General features: G+C 49.9%; 1 protein-coding gene across 1 annotated transcript; it reads left to right on the plus strand.

The window, feature by feature from the left end:
- The first annotated feature begins 641 nt into the window (after positions 1-641).
- On the plus strand, positions 642-21,218 carry PTTG1IP (PTTG1 interacting protein). Its single transcript, XM_037158169.2, has 6 exons — positions 642-832; positions 7,972-8,024; positions 12,900-13,008; positions 16,561-16,735; positions 17,740-17,786; positions 20,995-21,218. The coding sequence occupies exons 1-6, from the start codon at positions 718-720 to the stop codon at positions 21,039-21,041; spliced, it is 546 nt and encodes a 181-aa protein (XP_037014064.2). The 5' UTR covers positions 642-717; the 3' UTR covers positions 21,042-21,218.
- The last annotated feature ends 8 nt before the right edge of the window (positions 21,219-21,226 follow it).

Genomic DNA, 21,226 nt, shown 5'->3' on the forward strand with positions numbered 1-21,226 from the left:
TCCCCACCTTGATCATGAGTTAGAGATTTGCGATCAGTTCATCCTGTGAGGTTACTGTCCGTCACTAATTTCATGTGGAGCCCCTTTTCCCCTCATGGCGGCGGGGTGGGGGTGGTGTTTGGGGAAGGAATGGTGGTTTGTGGATAAACAGCCAGAGATCAGGATGCTTAAAGCAGGCTCCGGAGAACCAGGGAGTTGGCGATGAATGGCCAGCGAGTCCGTCAGGGAACAGGGGTCCCCTGGACAGACAGGGGATGTGTCTTCCAGGTGGGGTCGGGCGACTATTTGCTGAGTGGCCCACAGGACCAGCCTAGGAGGGACGAGGCAGTTAGTCCCTAGGGCCACCTTCCAGAGCTCCTTCACCATTTTAGAGTCAAAACCACGGCGCATCCCTCAGAACTGCGAAGGCTAATTAAAACGCAGCGACCCTGCTACAGCCTCCACAGTTCAACCGCGCAGGCGCACTGATCCACATCTGGGCCCCTCGCCGCTGCGGCCATTCAGCTGCTCAGGCGCACGGAGCCCCGCCCCCGTGGCGCGCAGAGGCTGGGAGCTAAATTCACGAGGGAGGGCCTTGAGGGCAAGGGGCGGGGCAAGTTGGTGCCCGCGGCTGCGCACTCGTCCTGGTGCCGCCCGCCCCGCCCACTTCCGGCGCCAGACACTGTTTCCAACACAGGCTACCAAGCTGACGGACCGATTAGCTAGGCCATAAGCACTATGGGGTTTGGCTGGATCTGCGGGCGGAGGATGCGCTGGGGGTTGCCTTTCGGCGGCGCCGCGCTGCTCCTGCTGCTCCTCCCGGCGGCCGTGGGGCAGAGTTCTCCCGGAGTGGGTGAGGACGGCGGAGGGGGCTCCAGTCCTGAGGTGGGAGGGGACGTGGGATTTGGGAGTTCGGCGCGGAGACCTAGGGGTTTTGGGGTCATAGCTACGCGGGTTCGCCGCCCCATCCCAGTCCCGGGCCGCGGTTTGCGGAGGTGGAAGACTGGGGCCACTCGAGTGTCCGGTCCCGCCGGTCTAACCGCTGCTGGAGCAACTGGATGTGGCAGGCCGTCCCTTTGTCTTGGTTCAGCTGCTGCTGCCGCCGCCCGGCACAGCTGTGCTAGGTGGTCCCAGTCCGAGGCCCACGCCTTTCCGCTAAGTCTGCAGGGTCGTCCCTTCTCAGCCACTGTCATCTCACTGAGCTTCACCACCACCGTTGATCCTGTCGGAAACAGCTCTTGGGTTTAGATTCGGAGTCGGGATTGCATTATTAGAACTGAAAAACCTGCTGGAGTTCCACAGCTGGTCGTGGCTGGTGTCCCGGTGCCAAATCACTGAAGGTTGGGAGGGCTGGGGCTGGTGCCGCGGGCAGAGCTCCACTGAGGAGGGTCACTCGGAGTTATTCGGGGCCTTAGGTTGAGGCAGGAATTCGCAGTGCCATAGCGTCTGCCACTTTGAAGCAAGCTGATTTCCCTTCTACATTCTGGAACAGGCCTACTACGCTCGCGGGCCTTCTGCATTGGTTCATCCCGCTTGTTATTAACCACCTCTGTGTGCCGGGTCGGGACCGCGCTGGTGACCCAGAGTTCCTCTCTATCCTTAAGAAGCTGAGTTTTGGGGAGACTGACCAAGAAACAAGTTAGAGTCCTGGGTGAGAGGGAGGGTAGGTGAGGGGAGCAATAGTGGAGGAAACTGCATGACTTGAGGGCCAAAGAGTTGCAGAAATGGGTATTGTACTGCTTGGAGGGTAGCCTCATGGGGGCTGAGTGAGGGGGGCGATAGCCCCAGGGCCTGCAACAAAATGAGGAAGGGTGTGAGCTGAGGCTAGTGTCTTATCTGTTTCAGAAATGTTTCAAGCTGGCTGCTCTGCTGTGTGTGGAGGTGACCCATGTGACCACGAATTGTGGGAAATAGAAGTCCCAGCTTGAGACAGAAGAGAGCAAATCCATACTCCTCTGCTTGTTAGTTTTGGGGCAGGCCTCTTAGTCTCTGTTTCAAGACCTTTACAAGTAGAATTGACCTGGCTCAGCTTGAGGGGCCAGAGTTTTTCTAACTCATGTTAGCTCAGGCTTTGTCAAAGTCTGTTTGGCACAGCAAACACCTTTTCTCTTTGTAACTGTGTTGCATGTTTATTCCAGTGCAGGACCCGTTTGAGTTTCTTATCAACTTCCTCATGTAATTCTCTGTGTGTTCTTGACATTTGTTACTGAAGCAGTCCAGTGCACTGCAGAGGGAACTTTTGGTCTAAGTTATGTTCTCAGCCCACATGGGGAATGGGACTTTTCAGCAAACAGAATGGATACTTGCCAAAAGAATCTGACTGTTCCAGAATCTCTCAGTGGCTGAAGTTGTGTCAGGAAATGCCCTGAAGTGCTCGGGAATGAAACTAGAAATGTCATTATAGAATTTTGAATAAAAAAAATAACTTCTTCTCTCGCCATATGACATGCACTTACTGTCAGCCCAGTGGGAAGCTGTTCTCATTTGCCTTAGCTCATAGTAAACCCACCTTTTGTTTCCTGGATATGCTCCAAGTCTTGAGTCGATGGGGGCGAGCTGTTGTTTTTCTCCCTAGCGACACCTTCAAACGGGAGGAAAGCTGTCCTGTTGTTCAGGTGTTTACTGCCCAGGTGCCCCTGGGGTCTGCACTCAAGTGGAGAGGGGGCAGTGTTAGGGCACTGAGCCCCCCCTTCCTGCGGAGTATTTAATTAGTGTGAGATTTTCACTGCTTGTCATACTGTAGGAATGTGAATACAGTATTTAAAACATTGTGTCTTCCTTGTAAGGATGTTAGTCAGTTCCCCAGAGAAGCAGAAGAGAATTATTATGAGGGATCGGCTCACATAATAATGGAGGCTGAGAAGTCCTATGGTATACAAGCTTCAGACCCAGGAAACCTGGGGTGTGGCTCTACAGAGGGCGGGAGAACCTGGGGCACTGGCAGTGTGAGGCCCAGGAGCCAGGAGCACTGATGTCTCAGGGCAGGGGAACAGAGAATTCCCAGCTTGAGCAACAAGAGAGCAAACTCCCACTCTTCTGCTTGTTAGTTTTGGGCCCATCAACAGACTGTGTGTGGGGTAGGTACCTGCTTTCCCCAGTGTACTGATTCAGATGCTAATCTCCTCTGAAACACCCTCACCAAGGACACCCAGAGGTAAGGTTTCACCAGCTTGTGAGTGTCCTTCAGTCCAATCAAGGTGATAAATAAAATTAACCCTCCCAGGTATGTGAATTTTAAGCAGATATCACACCCATCTCAACCAACAATTTCTACTATCTTTTTGTGTGCGTTGCTAGAAGGGAGATGTGAGGAACCCACCAGGCATCGAAGATCTTGAGAACGATTTCATTACATTGAAGAAATCTTCTTGTGTTCTAGGACCTCACTTGTATTGTGCATGAGGTCAGACTCCATCCCAGAGTTTCATCTGTACATTTGGGGTAGAAATGACCTCAGGCTGGTGTCCTCAATGGAGGCATCCAAAGGAGCTTAGTGGGGCCACTGGCCTGCTCCTGATAGTGGGAGCTGGATTTGCGGGGGTCTGCAGCCCTCCTCCCCGTTTCCCACAGAGAACTGGGGCCTTCTCAGCAGGGGATGGAAGGGTCCCCGTACGAGTGCACATGTGCACATGTCCGTGGTTTTATGTACAGTCTTCACTCCTTTCTGTGGCCGAGGAAGGCGGGTAGGGCTTTTTTTTTTTTTAATCCTCCCTTGAGGACATGTTTATTGATTTTAGAGAGGGGGAGGGAGAGAGAAAAACATGGATTGGTTGCCTTCTGCATGCGCCTGGACCAGGGACCCAACCTGCAACTTAGGAATGTGTCCTGAGTGGCAATTGAACCTGCAGCCTTTTGGTGGGTGGGACAACACTCAACGAACTGAGCTACCTGGCCAGGGTGACCAGGGCGACCAGGGCTTTTTTGTCTAAGTGAATTTTCCACCCTCATTTCTCACATGAAATGGACATTTCAGGCTCTGTCATGTGCAGCGTGGGCAAAGTGCTTGAATGGGGGGCTTGTTTCACTGCCTGGGGGTGCAGTAGCTGGAGCCCTTTGGCTTGTAACCAAGGGACTGTAAATAATATACTTAATTTGCTTTCTCATTTAAAAAGTAACATACCTCTTTGCACAAGCTAGTGTATGTCCCTTTTGTACTTCATCAGTTGACTCACCTGAAACTTTAGGAAAGAACTCAAAAGTGGGTCATGGGTTAGTGTATCCTACAGAAGAAACCTTTTTGGGGTTTTGTCTTTTAATTTCCAAAGTGAACGAGACATAAAGTTCTCTAATCGTTAATGCATAGAGTCTAAGTTGAAGATTTTCAGTCATCACATTTCAGAAGTCAGGACACTCACATTCAGCAGTACATTCAAGAAACAGAGCATTTTAAAAAAATTTTCTCTGGCTCTGAACACATGGTTTTCTGTGTCCCGAGGTGAGATGAGATGGCCGTGGTGCAGTGAGACGAGGTACAGTGAGTGACTCGTGCAGAAGGCGAGAAGATTGGGGTGTTTCAAGGGCAAGCAGAATGACGACCTTTCCCAGCTCTCAGCTTGTCTAACGTGGATGTTTCTGCCTGTGTTGCAGACCTGCCCTGTCCTGGGCTGTGCTGGGGGCTCAGGAAGAGGGCTGGGCAGTTTCCTTGGCCTTCCCCTCCCATGCTTCTTGGTTGACTCATACTGGCCGGTAATCAGAGGCTCTGGGGCTGGACAAAGTTTCTGGTATGTGGTTTGGAGCATAGTTCTTTTACTTCACTGTGCAAGACCAGTTATCACCAAGGCTTTAAAAATGAAAACTACTCTTCCGCATCACCCTCGCTCCCTGTTGCACCCTTTATTGTGGAAGTTCTCAAAAAGGACTGGAGAGTGGCCATGTTTGGCAGTGTTCAGGTTCCCGCTGAGCCTCCTCTGCCTAACTCTTTATTTAGAAAACTTTCAAAGCTGCAGAAGTCATTGTTGAAGAAATAACTAGAACAGTGAGCTTCTGAATCTCTTTCTGTTACACAGCATTTGCCACGTCTGCTTTGCCACTCCCTCTGTCTGCTCGCTTTGCTTTTAAACAGACTGTTTGAGAATAAGTTGTGGTGTGGCCTTTCACCACTGAATTCTTCAGGATGTGTCTCCTGAAAACAAGGACATTCTTTTACACAACAGGTATAAGGACCAAAATCTGAACAATTACTGGTGATGTGATACTTAAATGCTCGATGTAACATATGCATCCTTGTACATAGTTTACCAGTTATCCCAGTAATGTCTTAGGTTCCCCACCCTGCCCTCCATCCCCACCCAGGCTCACATGGTACATTTAGATATGTTTCTTAATCTCTCCCTTTGGAATCGCTTCTCAGTCAGTCCTCTGTTTTCAGAGAGTGGCTTTGTGGGAGGACCCTCGGTTTGGTTTCATGTGGTTTCCTTTGGTTCGGTCCCAATGCATTTCAGCAGGGATTCAGCTGCTCCAACTGTCCTCCCTCACCCTCTGGGGGGCACCTTTTGTTTCTTTGTCCTGTTATCATGTGGTCACAGATCGTACTGGTGATAACTTTGATCACTTTCCATGTGCTGTTTTCTCAAGATTAAGTGACGATTAAACTGGGGAGGTGCCACCAATGGGTACAGTGGTCTTGGTGTCCCTGTTTACTGTGATGGTCGCAAAGGGGAGATGCTTCCATCTTTGCTGGTTACTTGCTCTGTGTTTATTTACTTCATATCAGTGTGAAACCATAGCCTATTCAAGAGGTCAGAGGCCACTGCTGTCACTGGGATGTTTAAATTGTCCCAGTTTGACTTAAAGCAGTTTAAAAATAAGCTTCAGCATAAACTCAATAGCACACCACTACAGGTGCTGAAAAGACTACTATTTAATAATAATTGCTGCAAAATAATATGCAAAAGAATGGGTTTTCGTTTAAAAAAATAGGATTTTATTTGGAGAAATGCAATGTAGAAGAACCTGACAATTGAACAAAAGAACTATTTTAGAGTGAGTCCCACTTAGCAAATATTGTGAGTAGAAATTGTAACTGGAAGTTAAAGCTCTTTCCCCTACATTTTGTTATGAAAATCATACAGCAAAGTTGAAAGGGTAGTACAGTGAGCACTCATGTACCCAGCACTCAGCTTTTATCCTTCACATTTCACTGTGTTGCCTCTGTCCAGGTGTCTTCCCTGTGTTCCTCCGCAAAGGCATTTCCAGGTACAGTACAGATATCATGTACTTTCCCCGAGTGCTTCCTTATGCATCATTAACTAGAATTCAACATTAGTCTTTTTTTTTTTAAAGATTTTATTTATTTATTTTTGGAGAGAGGGGAAGGAAAAAGAGAGGAAGAGAAACGTCAGTTGGTTGCATCATGCACACGCCCCAACCAGGAACCAAACCCGTGACTCAGGCATGTGGCCTGACCAAGAATTGAACCTGCAACCTTTGCCTTTGTGGGACAGCACCCAACCAACTGAGCCACACCGGTTAGGGTAAAATTTATCTTTTCTTGAGATAAATTGCACATAGGTCAAGTGCAGATATAGTAAGCGTGCCATTGGATGAATTAAAAGATCTAACCTAAAAACAAAAGGCCTTTCAAAGTGAGGGGCAATGAGCATTTGTCTGAGGTCAATAAGAACAGTTATTCTGGATGCACTTACCCAGGTGGAAGCCCAAGTTGTGTTCCCGTTGGGAGACGGAAGCAATGGGTACGTGTAAGAAAGGGAAGGGAAACAATTACGTCAGTAGCAGGGAGGCATTGATGTTGGTGCAGACAACTTCATATAGTGACATTAATTCTCAGTAATGTTTTTAATTTCCAGTCCAGATGTCGTAATATCTGCGTGCTTTGCAGATACTTTTTTGAGACACAAGGTTGCTCAGGCCCAGTACACAGGTTATTCTCCTGTTTCAACATTCCTAAGATTTGGGAAGGAATATATGCAAAACAGTTCTCCTAGCATGGCAGCTCCGGCTCTGTTTTCAAGTGGCTTCATTTCGATCATTGTTCACAGATCCATCCATGTTTTATGTATACAGTGTCCTACTTTTTAATGGCAGAGTAGTGTTTCATTGTATGACTACCAGTTTGTCCATCCTTTTATACCTGGGCACCTGGGCTATTTTCAGCTTTTGTCATTTGTAAATAAAGTTGCTATGAACACTCCTGTATGTATGTCCTGTAGACGTATGTTCTAATTTTTCCTGAGTGAAATACCTGAGAGTGGAATTGTGGAGTCAGGGTAGGCAGATATATTTGTTTTATGGGGAAGTGCCAGGTCCATTTTTTCAAGTGGTGGAGCCACTTGGCACTCTCACCACAACTCATAGGAGAATCCCCATTTGCTCTGCAGCCTTGTCAGCATTTACTGTTGTCAGTCTTTTTAATTTTAGCCATATCAGTAGGTGTGAAGTGGTGTATTATCATGATTTTAAGTTGCAGTTCCTGGTGATTAGTGAGTTTGTGCAGAGCTCTTTTCAAAGTGTATGTTTGTTTTAAGGGATGGGGTGGGGTAAAGAGCAGCTGCCTAATTACATATTGGAAATGATTCACTCGTACATAGATTCTTGGTGTGGGGTTTGACCCCCTCCCTGGAGCAACAGTGTTGGGAGGGTCCCGGGCACTCTGTAGGACTGCAGCCAGCTTCTCCCGTATGTGCTGGGAGCTGGGGTGACTGGCCAGAGGGCCGAAGCTCTGGCCGTAGTCACGTGGGCCTGGCTTTGATGTGGCCTTTGCTTCTAAAGAGTGTCTGCTGCTGAGCTGGTGGCCTCGGCCAGCTAGTGGTCCGTGCTACCTGACCTTGTGGCTTATCTCCTGAGGGTGTGCTGAGCCACCTTTCCCCAGAAGATCTCCATGGGTGCAACCTGTGTGCTGTTTTTTGTACCTGCAGCGGGGCTCAGTAAGGCTCGGTGCCTGGAGAGGACCCATGCATCACTCACTAGTGCGCTCGTTGCCATCCTGGCTGATTCACATGATTCTCAGTGATTCAGTTCTTCTTTTCTCCACAGCTTGTTCCCAGAACACAAACAGGACCTGTCAAGAGTGCCTGAAAAATGTCTCTGTGAGTAGCATGTGACTGGAAGCAGGGCCCGTTTCTCTACGGGAGGGTCCTTGGTGTGTGTTCAGGGAAACATGGGGTGTTTCTGTGATGGATGTTAAATATTATTTTAGCCTTTCTCAGGTGTCTCAGGCTGTCCTGTGAAGGCTGCAGACACCACCTGAGCATCATTCATATGCATATTTAACTACTGAAATGGGTGTGGGTGTTTTAAAAGATGTGCACCAGGCCTGTAGTGGGGAGCATGTGTGGCCTGGTGGGGAAGCCTCGGGCCTCCCTGCGGTGGCGGATGGGCACTGGTGAACGAACGGTGCTGTTCAGAATGGGGGTTGCGGGGACAGAGGAGCAGGTGGGCAGGGTGCTGGGCCGAGGGGTCATAGTTACCCGTAATCAGTGACTGTTAACCTCTGACTAAAGCCCTGTGTTGGTGTCATTAGACCTTAGAGGCCTGTTGGGGACAGGGATTATGACTCCATCTTGCGATGGGCCCTGACTGTCCATAGCTCACTAATAACAAGGTAATCCTCGCAGCCAGGGTGTTTTGATGTTCCTATTTTAAGTCCCTTTGTGACCATGAATAAGAGGGTAGCTGCTCTGGAGCAGAGGCCACAGGCTCATGGGGGTCACCTCCAGGGAGACCACTGTCCTGGGATCTTACAGGTTTATGTGCTCAGGGTGCCACCAGGGAGAAGTAGAGAGTGACATGTGACACTGGGGAACTTCCCATTGTTTCTGGCTCGTCACAGGGCTTGTGGGAACAACACTACTTTGTTAGGGTCCTGTGGCTGCCCGTCAGGCATTGACTTTCTGGGCAGCTCCTGATCCAGAAGCCCCTTGGCTGCGAGTGTGTGGCCTCATTTCACCGCAGCACTGCGTGGTCAGCACTGAGGACTCAAGGGAAGCCGAACCAGGGTGGGGATGGCTGGGAGAGAAAACACCCTTTGTGGGGCCTTGGCCTGGGGCTCTGGAAGAGGCTGTCTCTCCCTTCTGGTCGGGTCTTTGCATGTATTGGAAATACACAGCCTGTGTTTCTCTTTCCCTGGCAGTGGGATTTAAAGACACAGGACGGGTCAGGAAAGATGTGTCAGATGATTTCTCCTCCAAGACGTGGGCCAGGCTTTTATAAAGCATCGGCACCCATGTGGCAGTGTTGTGGGTTTCCAACTCATCCTGTGGGTGATAGGACTTGCCCACCTCTGCCAAGTTAAACTTTCCAAGTTAAACTGGAAAGGACGACTTTCAGTCAAGATGGTGGCGCAGGTAAAGTTGGTGCTCGCCTCTTCTCACAACCACATCAAAATTATAACTAAAATGCAGAACATCCATCATTCAGAACCACTGGAAATCTAGCTGAATGGAAGTCCTACGACTGGGGAATGAAAGAAAAAGCCACATTGAGACCAGAAGGACAAATAGAGAAGTGGACCAGGCTGGCCCAACACCCACATGCAGTGGATAAAAATCAGGAGGGATATCCCTGAGATCATCCCTGAGGAGCGAAGGGTCCCAGCCCCACAAAGGCCCCCCAGCGCAGGGTTCCAGTGCCAGGAAGAGAAGTCCCCATAACTCTTGGCTGTAAAAATGGGTGGAGATTGAGGCCCAGTGAGACAGAGGGCTTCTGGAATCCCAGGAAGTTCCTCTTAAAGGACCTGTGTACGGACTTACTTGGACTCACTCCCTCTGAGCTCCGTTACAGGGGCAGCAGTTCCAAGTGCACGAGAGACCTATGGGAAGTCTGATATCAGGACAAGAACTTGAGGGGTACTGTGTTCTCCCAGACGGAAGCATTGGCAGAGGTTGTTGTTCCTTTCATGAGCCCTCCCCCACCCCAGAACCGGCAGGTTGGTGCCACATTTGAGATTCCATCTACCTGGTTCACACTGTTTGCCCCACTATGGTGATTCCCTGAGGCCTCCACCTCACCCAAATTTCAGGCCCACCCAAGCTGTTTCCAGACAAATGTGTCCCAAATGAAAAAACAGAACAAAATTTTAGAAAAAGAACTGAACAGAATGGAGACAAGCAATTTATCAGATGCAGAGTTCCAAACACTGGTTATAGGGATGCTCAGTGAACTTAGAGGAAGAGTAGAACTCAGAAATTCAACAAAAGATACAGGAAACAAAAGTGGAATAGAAACCATACAAAAGAACCAATCAGAAATGAAGAAGATGATAACTGAAATGAAGGATTCATCACAGGGAATCAACACTAGAATAGATGAAGCAGAGGATCAAGTCAGCAGTTTGGAAGATAAGGAAGTAGAAAACGCCCAGTGAGACCCCAAAAACGAGAATATTGTGAGGAGCTTGCGGGACAACTTCAAGCAAACCAACATTTGCATCATGGGGGTGCCGGAAGGAGAATAGAGAGAGCAAGAAATTGAAAACCTATTTGAGAAAATAGTGATGGAAACCTCCTTAATTTGGTGGAGGAAATAGACATACAAGTCCAGGAAGCACAGAGTCCCAAACATCCAAAGAAGCCACACCAGGACACATCATAATTAAAATGCCAAAGGTTAAAGGCAGAAGAGAAACTTAACAGCAGGAACAGAAGAGCAGTTACAAATCTACAGGGAAGTTCCCATAAGACTGTCAGCTGATTTCGTCTCAACAGAAATGTTGCAGGCCAGAAAGAAGTGGCAAGAAATATTCAAAGTAATTAAAAGCAGGAACCTACAGCCAAGATTCCTTTACTCAGCAAAATTGTCATCAGGAATCAAAGGACAGATAAAGAGCTTCGCAGATAAGAAAAAGCTGAAGGAGTTCATCACCACCGAACCAGTATTATATGAAATGTTAAAAGGGCTTCTTTAATAAAGAAGGGGAAAAAGGGTCATATGGACAACAAAATGGCAGTAAATACAATTTCTATCAAAAGTTGAATCTGAAAACCAAGATTGAACAAGCAGGACAGACTCATACCTACAACGTTTTGATGCTGCCAGACGGGAGGGTGTTGGAGGGGTGGGCAAAAAAGGTGGCGGTTGAAAAGTACAAACTGGTTGTTACAGGATAGTTACGGGTATGTGCAGTACAGTACAGGGAAGTAGTCAATGTTTTCACAAGTATGTGTGGCGTCAGATGGGTGCGAGATTATCAGATGGTCACTTAGTTCTGTAATGTCTGGTCACTGCAGTGTATGACTGAAAGGAACATAATTATGTATGTCAACTGTAAGAGAAAAGTAAAATTATTGGAAAAAAAATAATAAACTGGAAAGGAGCTTGTCCTGCGGCTTCAGGTCTTAGTATTGACAACACCAAACTGGATAGGGCGGCTCTTGTCCTTGGGGTGGCATTTTCTTGGTGGTGCCTTTTTTTCAGCATCTAGGGTTTTTCTGTTGGAAGTCATTTCAGCCATAAAAATGGCTCAGGGTCTGCTGGCTTTGCATTTCCCAGAGTATCTTTGTAGGGGTGTCCTGTGTAACCCTCGCCTCTCTGGGCAGGAGGCTGGGGAGGTGCAGGTCACAGTGGGAAGGCACTTCAGCTGAAGTCCTACCCCCACTGCGCACCCGGGCAGATCAGCGCTGCGGGCAGATCAGCGCTGCGGCGTGCACGTGGGCGTGTGGGTGAAAGCAGGGGCGGCCCTCGAGTCTGGGAGTGCACAGTTTCTGAAAGCATGTGCAGTGCCTGGGAGGCCTGGCAGGAGCCTGCGCAGGGTCGAAGCGGGGCTGAGGGCACCCTGTGTGCTGTTGGGGTCGCTCGCGTTGTTCGCCATGGCATACTCTCATAATCTAAACCGGAACAACCACCACAGCTCCTTATGGCTCTCGGGAAAACCCTCATGTAAAAATGGAAGATTAGACATTTATAGCTTAAACTATTTGAAAATGGAAGATTTACCAAAAATTGTTAAGCCAGAACAAAACACTAAAATGCAAGATGTTCTCAAACCCTTTATCCAAAATAAAAAGGCTTTTCCTGCTGTTTATTAAGTATGCTCAACCCTTTTAAACAGCGCACTAAAGTCGGTGTTATGTCAAGGGGCCTGGGGAAGCCCAGGCTTCGTTTTCATATTTTTTTAATAGTTGTTCACCCCAACCCGAGACAAAAAAAAAAAAGTACCATGACTTTCTATCCTATTAAAAACTCAAAGGAAAAAAAAAAAGTCCATAAAACTATTACCTTTAAGATCTAAAATAAGCCAGGTCACGCTTCCCTTGTTGCTGGTGGCCACGGGAACTTCACACTGGGATGAAGGCACCGCCCCCGCCCCAGACGCCTCTCCCCTGACACTGTTGGGGATTCAGGAGCTTCTGTGAGGTTCCAGCTCTGAGGATCTGGCAGGCCCCTTTGAGCCTCGGTTGCACCCTCCTTCAGGGGGCTGGAGGTAGTTCTCACTTGCTGCACTTGTAGAGAGAGGTCCGAGGTGGGGTCTTGCACAGTGGTGGTCGTGGTCACAGAGGATCACTAACAAATAACTTAATGGGCTCCTGCAGATGGGCCAATCGGCAGCCTGAATGTATCAGGAGGCGATGCCACAGCAGGGAAGGAGGTGAGGGGAGAGGCGGGGGATGTTTTAAGTAGGTTGCTCAGGGTAGGCCTCAGGAGGAGGTGAGGGGGATACGTGTGTCTTGGGAGGGATGTTTCAGGCAGGAGCAGGCCATGCAAGGGCCCTGGGCAGAGAGCTGCCTGGCATCTTTCAGGACCAACACAGAGGCCGTGTGGCCATTCACGGTGCCTGATGGGAGAGATTTCAGTAACATGGTTCTTGGTGAGCAGTTGAGCCGCTATGTTGGGGTGGGGGCCAAGGCCATTATCATTCCCAAGGGTGAGCGGATGGGGGTGGTTGATGGTTTAGGAGATCGAGTCCTGGGCAGTCTTGTTCTTTGGTGTTTGTGTTGAATTTCTAACATCTGATGTTTCTCTCTCAGTGCCTTTGGTGCAACACTGATAACACGTGCCTGGACTACCCAGTGACAAAAATCTTGCCACCTGCTTCTCTGTGTAAGCTGAGCTCTGCACGCTGGGGCGTGTGCTGGGGTAAGTGGTCACTTCATTGGCTTTGTGCAAAATCAGTGCAGGTTTGAAAACTCTGGTCTTGCTCATAACATAAGCTGCCAGAAAACAAAGCCCAGCAGTTCTTGATGCTCCGGGCAGGGAACTGGGGAGCCAGCGAGAGCTCGTGGTGTCTCACAAAGCAGCAGTGGGGTCTGTGGGGATCTGGAGGCTTGTGGACCTTCAGGCTGCAGCCTTGGCCCCGAGCTGGGTCTCCACACCTTGGTGGGTGGTGAAGTTAGAACTGTGGTTTGGATGCTTATGTAGGTGGTGTCGTGTGCTACCTTGACACCTGCGGTTCCTGTGGGGACCCCGACTCGCCAGCAAGGAAGACCCTGCTCAGCATGGGCACGGCCTTACCTTTTCTCGTGCTTTCCTTTGTCTGTGTATAGTTGTTACAGGTGTTCTTTCATCGGAAATTAGCCCTTGCGAGACTGAAATTGTTTCCTAGTTTGCCTTTCAAGTTAGTTTGTGGTGTGTGTTGCTGTATGGAACTCATTTTTAATGTAGTTAGTCGGGTTTATTAATCCTTTCTTTCATGGCTTCAGATTTGGGGTCATGCAGGGCCGCCTTTGAAACCTGCATGAAGGAGCCATTGTTTCCTTAGGGCACTTTGGTGCTTCACTGTGTCTGCAGCTTATTCCTCGTTTATCTGTCTGTTTTCTAACTGATTCTGTCTTAGAATCCATCGGCCTCCATTGGAAATAAATACTCGTGGTGTCGAGGCCCCGGGGAATCCAGAATTGTGTGCGTGTGTATGTGCGTGAGTGGTTGCAGGGTGCCTACTGTGGGAGCGTGCACATGTGTGTGCCCGTGCCCATGTGCACAGCTGCCGTTCTCTCTGCTGTCCTCGTACCAGAAAGGCTTACTGGGCCTCACTGCCCTCTGCTTCCGTATTGGTGGCTGTCTCCTGCGTGGACCCTGTTCTTGCCCATTGTGTCACAAAGCCCGCTCCTGGACCAGAGGACCATGGGCGTGTTGAACATGAGCTGTTTAGCTGAAGGTTCACTTCTCACCGGGTGTAAACATGTTAAGTCTCCCTCTCCCTCTGTGTACCACAGTCGGCAACAGAAACACACATGTATACACACACACACACACATCTATTCAGAGGACTTTTACCTAAGCACACAGGCGTCCCCCCTCAGGAGAACACTCGGACCATTTCCAGCACCCACAGTGGTGCTGTCCAGACCCCGAGGGTGACTGCGTGATTGACTTGCCATCAGCATAGGTCAGCGCCGCCTGTCCCTGCCCGTTGGGTGAAGGAAAGCCTGTCCTGCCCTCTCTGCCCTCAGTCAGCAGTGCGTGCATCGTGCCTATGTGTGCCTGCTTGTCTGTGACCGGGCAGCGTTCACGAGTGTTCCCCATTCTGCTACTGAGGGACGTTTAGGCTACGTCTGCAGTGCTGCTGTGGGCGGCCTCGTGTTGGAGGGGCCAGTGCTCCCCGCACAGGGCATTTATGTGGACTTGCTGCCTCACTGCCTGCTCTGTGTTTGGCCATAGTAGGTCTGCAAGTATCTTGCAGAGCAGCGTACCAGCTCATGCTCCTCTAAACAGTGGGACTTGCGGTTGTTCCACGCCCCTGCCAGCAGTTGGGCACTCAGTCATCTTCCTTGTAGACCCTCTGGTGGGTGTGAGCAGCGCCTCACTGTGGTTTCAATGTGCATTTCTCTGAAGGATGTTGAGCTCCTTTCCAGGTGGTGTGCAGTTCTGATAATTCTCTTGTGAAATGGAAGCCCCTTTCTAGGGCCTGCAAGGGATGGTCAGACACGACACCTGGCACCGGACAGACGAGATCCACAGCAGTTTACTCACCCCCTGCAGTCACAGCCCTGGGGGAGGGAGGGGACCTGGGGATGAGCTAGAGGCTGTGGGAGGAGGCTTTGCAGTAACAAGAGGGTGTGGTGCCCAGTCCCACCGAAGATGTGAAGCTTGAGCAGTTGTGAGGGCGGACAGGGAAATGGCACCTGCCACTCAGGTGTGGGTGGAACTGCACCTGGTTCCCATAGTAAGTACGGTTGTCTGGCCAGGGGCCTAACCTGTGGGAGTGGGCCTGCAGGGCGACTCGTGTCTGGGGTACTCGAGGTCCCCCTGGTTTCACCAGCTGTCAGAGCATGCTTAACACTGATGCTGGGCCTCACCACAGTGCTTTTAAGTCTCACAGTTTAGAATCCTCTCGTCCAGTTGAGGCAGAATTGTTTTGGGACTTTAATTGTAATGACCTTAGAAATCTATGTTTGCTTGGAGAAAAATACGGTCTTTGTCAATTTGAACCTTTGTTCAGAAGCAACGGTCCCTCCTCCAGGTCATCCCTTACTCCTTTAGTGGAGTGTCATTTGCCACGCATGGCTAACAGGGAAGGGAGCCCAGAGTTTTGCAACTTTAGAGCCAGCCATCTTACTGATCTCGTTGGTTTTTAAGGTTGATTATTACAGAGTTCTTGAGTCAAAAATGACACCGTCTGCTAGTGAGGATCTCCTTTCTAATGATACCTATTACTGCTATTTCCTGCGGCTCTAGTGCTTCCAGAGCAGGTCAGAGAAGGAAAAAGCATGTGCTTAGAGCTCAGAAGAATTTGGTCAGATGTCACGCCTATCCCTGATTATAAAACGATCGAGTAAGCCGTGTGCTGGCAGCCAGTCTGAATGTGTCACAGGTCCACACAGGCATGTGGCAGGGGGTTTGAGGGGCACACAGCGCTCGCCTCTCTGTCCCCGAGGCAGACACGCACCTTCCAAGCCTGACCCCAATCACAACCAGGAAACCAGTGAGGTTAGAGATCATCTGCTCTGTGTGGTGGGTAATTGCACCTCATTTTCAGGAAACAAATGGCGCTGCTCTGGGGTGCGCACAGCATGGAACCCGCTGTGGGCCAAGCGGCTGTTCAGGCCTCTTCAGTGGCTGTTTTAACCAGATGATTCAAAAGCACATTCACGAAAGAAGTACTGATATTAGAGTTCAGATGGAATACAAAAATAGAAAAATAGTTTTACTTATAAATCCTTAAGAGAAGGTAAAAGATGGTAAGGTAAAACTTGTCTGAAGTTTGTCTTTGTCTCAGAAGTTTTGCCTGGACAGAAAGTTACAAACTCCTTTGACGCTGTTGAGGCAGCTGCTTCCAAACCCCTGGGGAAGACCACCTGTCCTTCTGCTTGCTATGGTCAGAAGTTAGTGTCTGTGAGAAGTAAATGTAATGCTCTCGACTTTGACTTGCATAATCAAATAAGCCGCATCAGGCTTAAATTTTGTTTCTGTGAATTCCACGACATCAGGACTTAAAATGTTTTAGGAGAGTCCAAATACACAACTGCATGTTCTCTTTCTGGTTTCGTTAATCTTCCTTGGGCCTGAAACCTCTTTTCAGTGTCTGGTGGTGGGAAAGCTACCCCGGAGTCTGGGCTCATTGGTTAGTGGAGGGTTGTTAGATGGTGCAGCGTGGGCGGGGGCTCGCTCTGTCGCAGCTCCCTGCACGGGAGGGTGGGCTGTTTCCCCCTCGGAGTTTCCTGCGCTGACTCAGCCCCTTTGCACTGGCAGTGAATTTTGAGGCGTTGATTATCGCCATGTCGGTGATTGGGGGCCTCGTCCTCCTGGCGGTCGCCGTGTGCTGCTGCTACTGCTGCTGTGGGAAGAAGAGGAGCCGGAAGCCAGACAAGAGCGAGGAGAAGGCCATGAGGGAGCAAGAAGAGAGGAGGATCCGGCAGGAGGAAAGGTGAGGCCGCAGACTCACTCCTGCTGGGGAGAAGTTCCCTCCGTGGGGACTCAGATCGGGAGAGTGACATTGATAAGTCGCGGGTCTTCTCCATCTTTTAAACTGTGAGTGTGCGAGTGCCCGTGAGGTTTTCTAGGTTGCATTATAAAGGGTGAGAAGCTCTGTATGTGGGGACCAAGCCGGGGGCCACGGCCCTTCTTGTCGCAGGCCTGCCGCTTCCTTATCTGTTTCCTACAGTCCATGACTTCAGGGTAGCTGGGTGGCCGAACCCTCCTGCTTATGTCTTGGCGGTGGGTTCTCAATGTTGCAGGGCAGGAGTCTTTGAAGATAGTTTGTCCAGCCTTTGTTTATGAGCAAACCAAGGCTCAGAGAGGCAGGAAAGCGTTGGACTGGATCTCTTGTCTGCCTGCGGCCGAACTGGGTCTTGTGCCACCAGTGCTCATGAGCAGTGCTTTCCTGGTTGTGAAGCATTTTGGTGGGTCTGTGATGCATGCCATTATAGGATGGCCCTTGGTCACTGTCTCTACCTAAGAAGGACACGGTTGTGGCTTGGGGAGGCACTGACTTGTCAGATGGCAGCTGGTGTGGCCTAAGTCTGGACAGGTTTCCAGGTCATCACCTTGAAGTCACATGTCCCAGATAAAAACTAGCGTTGGCGTGTTGGGAGCCATCTTCAGAAACTAGCATGAGGTTTTAACCAATCACTGCATTTTTTTTACATGAGAAAAGAATGTAAAAAAAAGACTTGGACATTTGAACTGCATTTGTGGAAAGGAAGGACTGAATGACACATCACAAGCAGCCACAGGAGGCTGTGCCCCATCCATCACCTGGCCTGTCCCAGTGGGAGTGTCACCTGGTGGCCGGGCCCCCCCCCCCCACGCTGCTCATTCCAGGAGACAAGAACAAACCACAGCTTGTCCACCGAGGGAAATGAAAGGTGCTTCTTTTAAAATTACAGCATATTTCAGTGCTGAACAAGGGTTTTTTTTCTTGTTTTTTAGGAGAGCAGAGATGAAGTCAAGGCACGATGAAATCAGGAAAAAATATGGTAAGAATCGACTGAATCTCTATTTCAGTTGGTGAGCAATTGCCTCTAAGACATCTTGGTCATTGTTGGTGTCCCATGGGGTGTAACTGTAGGACTCGGGCTGTGGGCTCTCTGTGGGGACAGGAAGACATCTCACCCTGGCTGACCAGTTCAATCGGTCAGCTCATCGTCCTAATACACCAAGGCCGTGGTTTCGGTCCCCGGTAATGAACGTGTAAATCAGTGGGACGGCAGATCGGTGTTTCCCTCCGTCCCTCTTTCTTCCTCTATCTCAAATCAAGAAATAAAAATGAAAAGAAAGAAAGAGGTGTCTCTACTGGGAGAAGGTTATTCCAAGTGGTGCTGTTATGAACTAATTGCACTCAATGTCTTAAAAGATGGAGACTTGGAATACTTTTATCCCAAGCAAACTTCTCCACCGGTACTTGTTGCTCGTGAAGTGCGGGCTGTCTCAGTGGTCTGCTGTCACCTCTTTCCCGTTCTCTGTCACAGGGGGTGAGCCTGCAGATCTGCACGGGGTGGGTCTGGTCTCCTCCGTGTATTCCCCCCACCCCGGGTTCACCCCAACTTCTGCAGTTTGAGCTGCACTCCTTCTTTAAAGAGTCAGCCAAAACTGAGGCCGTGCGATCCTCTTTCCTGGGTGCTTTGTTCTCGTTTGGTTTTGTTTGGAAATATTTTGGGGGAAGGGTCTGGGACTTTTCTTTTCAGTGTTTGAGGACATTAGGTCTGCTCCTGACCTGTTCGGGTGGTTCACATCCCTGGACAGCAGAGCATTAATGCCCCTGCTCCCTGATTGCCCAGCATTGTTGGAGCTGATGGGCATGGACTTGCCTGGCCTGTCCTGAGGCAAGGCCCTCCCCAATGACAGCTGTGGGGCCTCAAGACCTGAGCCACTGTACCTCCCTTGACCTTGTGACCTGGGGATCCTGTGAAGTGGACTGGGTATCTGTGCTAAGTCCTGAATCTGATCAGGAACATTTCAAAATCTCCGATTGCCCTGACCAGTGTGGCTCAGTTGGAGTGTCGTCCCATAACTGAGACATTGTGGGTTTGATTCCCGGTCAGGGCACATACCCAGACTGTGGGTTTAATCCCCGGTCCAGGAGCCTATGATCCTTGGTCCGGGCGCATAGAGGAGGCAAGCAATTGGTGTCTCTCCCTCTCCTATACTGTCTCCCCTCCTCTCTCCCTTCTCTCTCTAAAAGCAATGAAAAAAAGGTCCCTTCTCTGACTAAAGTCCTCAGTGTGTATAAGGAAACACTGATTCAGTGGTACTTTAGGGTCCTACTCACGAAAGTAGTAAATCCTGAAGGCTCAGTTCCCTAGCGGGGCTGCTGGTGCTCCGGGGTGTGCACGCTGGTTCAGGTGGCCCACTGGCCGGACGTCCTTCTCCATGCCAGACGTCCTTTGCATTGTGTGGCCTCTCCTGAAGGACACAAGTGGGTGCTGTGTACCCTGGCTCGGTGTCAGGCTGGGGTTGACCCTAGTGGCCTCCAAGTATTGGCTCTGGAGGCCACTGCCGCACCTCATGCTGCTGGGTCACCTCTGATCGAGACAAGCTGTCCGACGGCTGGTAGAGCCTTTTCTTGTTTCCCACCCTGTGGCCTCCTGGGTGCTGCTCCACAGGCCTTCAGAGTCCTGTGAGGTCAGGGTCACCACTCTCTCTTGGCCCCCCAGCCTACATGCTCTCCCTGCCCACAGCATGGACCCCAAGTTGGGCCTTGTCCCGCCCGACGCAGGCAGTGACGGGCTCCTGTGTGGGCGCACTTCCTTTGTCCCGTGGCTTCAGTGTGTTTGCCCACTCCCCCAGTTCCTTTGCACAGGTGCTCCCCTTTGCCCACAGAGTGGTGGTGTACACTCCCGTGGCTGGGGCAGTGGTTTTCCACAAAAGTTAGAGACCTTGAAAGGAGCTTTTGGGCATCTGATTAACACTAACGTAAATAAAAGACAAGGTGAGTGTGAGCACACGCATACAGCAAAGCACTTTCTGTGGCCAAGCACAGTAGCGTGTGAAACCTGGCACTTTGTGGTGCTCCGGCTCTTGGTGTGGCAGGCCCTGGTGGGTCTGGGACCAGGGTTCCGGGCTGTCACTGGAGGTGCCACTTCCTGTAACAGTGCACTGAGCTGCTCTGTCTCTGCTGTTTCCGTGGTAAGTGTAGCCTTTAATTGTGCTGATGAAGTCAACGCGTGTGCCAGTTTGTATGAAGTCCTTCGAATGTCCTGGGCTTTGGAAAGCCTCCTACCCGGACAAAGGCCCGGGGCTCCCAGTGGTGAGGGGAGGCGGCACGCGAGTGCACTCCGTTCAGTCAGCGTGCAGAGCACCAGGGCAGGCAAAACCCTGGTTTGGTTTTAGAAAGCATTTGGTTTCCAGGTCACAGAGCAGTTTTCCTCTGTTTACCCTCTGAACTAGAACCCGGCTGCAGCTGTTTCCTTTCTGCAACACGTGCGCAGCTAGGCCGCTTGTACTTGGCATTTAGTGCATGGTAGTTCTTGACCGAATCTGCACACTGCCTACGCAAGGCCCAGGGCTCCTGTCCTCCTCTGACACCTGCACCCTTGTTGCAGCCCCTGCCTCTTCTGCTACCCACCCCCCACCCTCGTTCTTGTCTGTGCCCCTCCCTAAAAGACCCTGTAGCAAGCAAGCATGTGGCTGTGGCTCTGGGTACTTTTGGTGTGTAGTGCAGGTTGTTAACAGGGGTTCCACGTGCAAAGAGAAAACTCCTAGTCTGGGTATTTAGCACTCTGGATTTATTTTTATGTTAAATATACATTTTGCTACAATTATGTCATAATGCTTGACAGCTAAATGAATGGTGGCCTTATTTTTTTGTAGCCTTAATATTAAAAGGTAATCAACATTAAAAGGACATTTAAAGTAAGGAGTTCTTTTTTTCCTTTTTCTTCTGTATAAGATTAGTCAACCACTTTGGGAATACTGGCTTTAAATTTCTTAACTTTGAGAGAATCAACAAATAAGTCTGTATTTTGGGGGATCCATTTTTCTTACAATTACTGTTTTGGGTACATTTATTTCACTTTTAAAGCCACTGTGCTGTAACCTTTAGAAAAGGTTTAGTGCAGTATCCGAGTCTGCATAGGCCCCCGTTTTCCTGTTGGCCTTGGGAAATCTTCACGTAAGATGTGATTGTACTGCTTTTGAGTTTTGTTCCCTGTTGGCTGGGTGTAATGGAGGCTGTTTTGTTTCCAGGTTTGTTTAAAGAAGAAAACCCATATGCCAGATTTGAAAACAACTAGAAAACACTTCCTGCCGTGTCCAGCAGTCCCAAAGCCACTCCTGGGGACAGCCCTCTGCCGACCCAGCTGCCTCCTGACCTTGACGAAGCGAGCATGGCACAGCCGCCCTGAAGGTGGCCTTGTTTTTGTCCTGTGAGCTTCTGTGCCCTTTTCTATTTCTGTATTTAGTCACTCGAGAGCCTGTG

Source organism: Artibeus jamaicensis, unplaced genomic scaffold (assembly GCF_021234435.1).
Source record: "Artibeus jamaicensis isolate MK-2021 breed Jamaican fruit bat unplaced genomic scaffold, CSHL_Jam_final scaffold_474, whole genome shotgun sequence".
NCBI classification, from domain to species: Eukaryota; Metazoa; Chordata; class Mammalia; order Chiroptera; family Phyllostomidae; genus Artibeus; species Artibeus jamaicensis.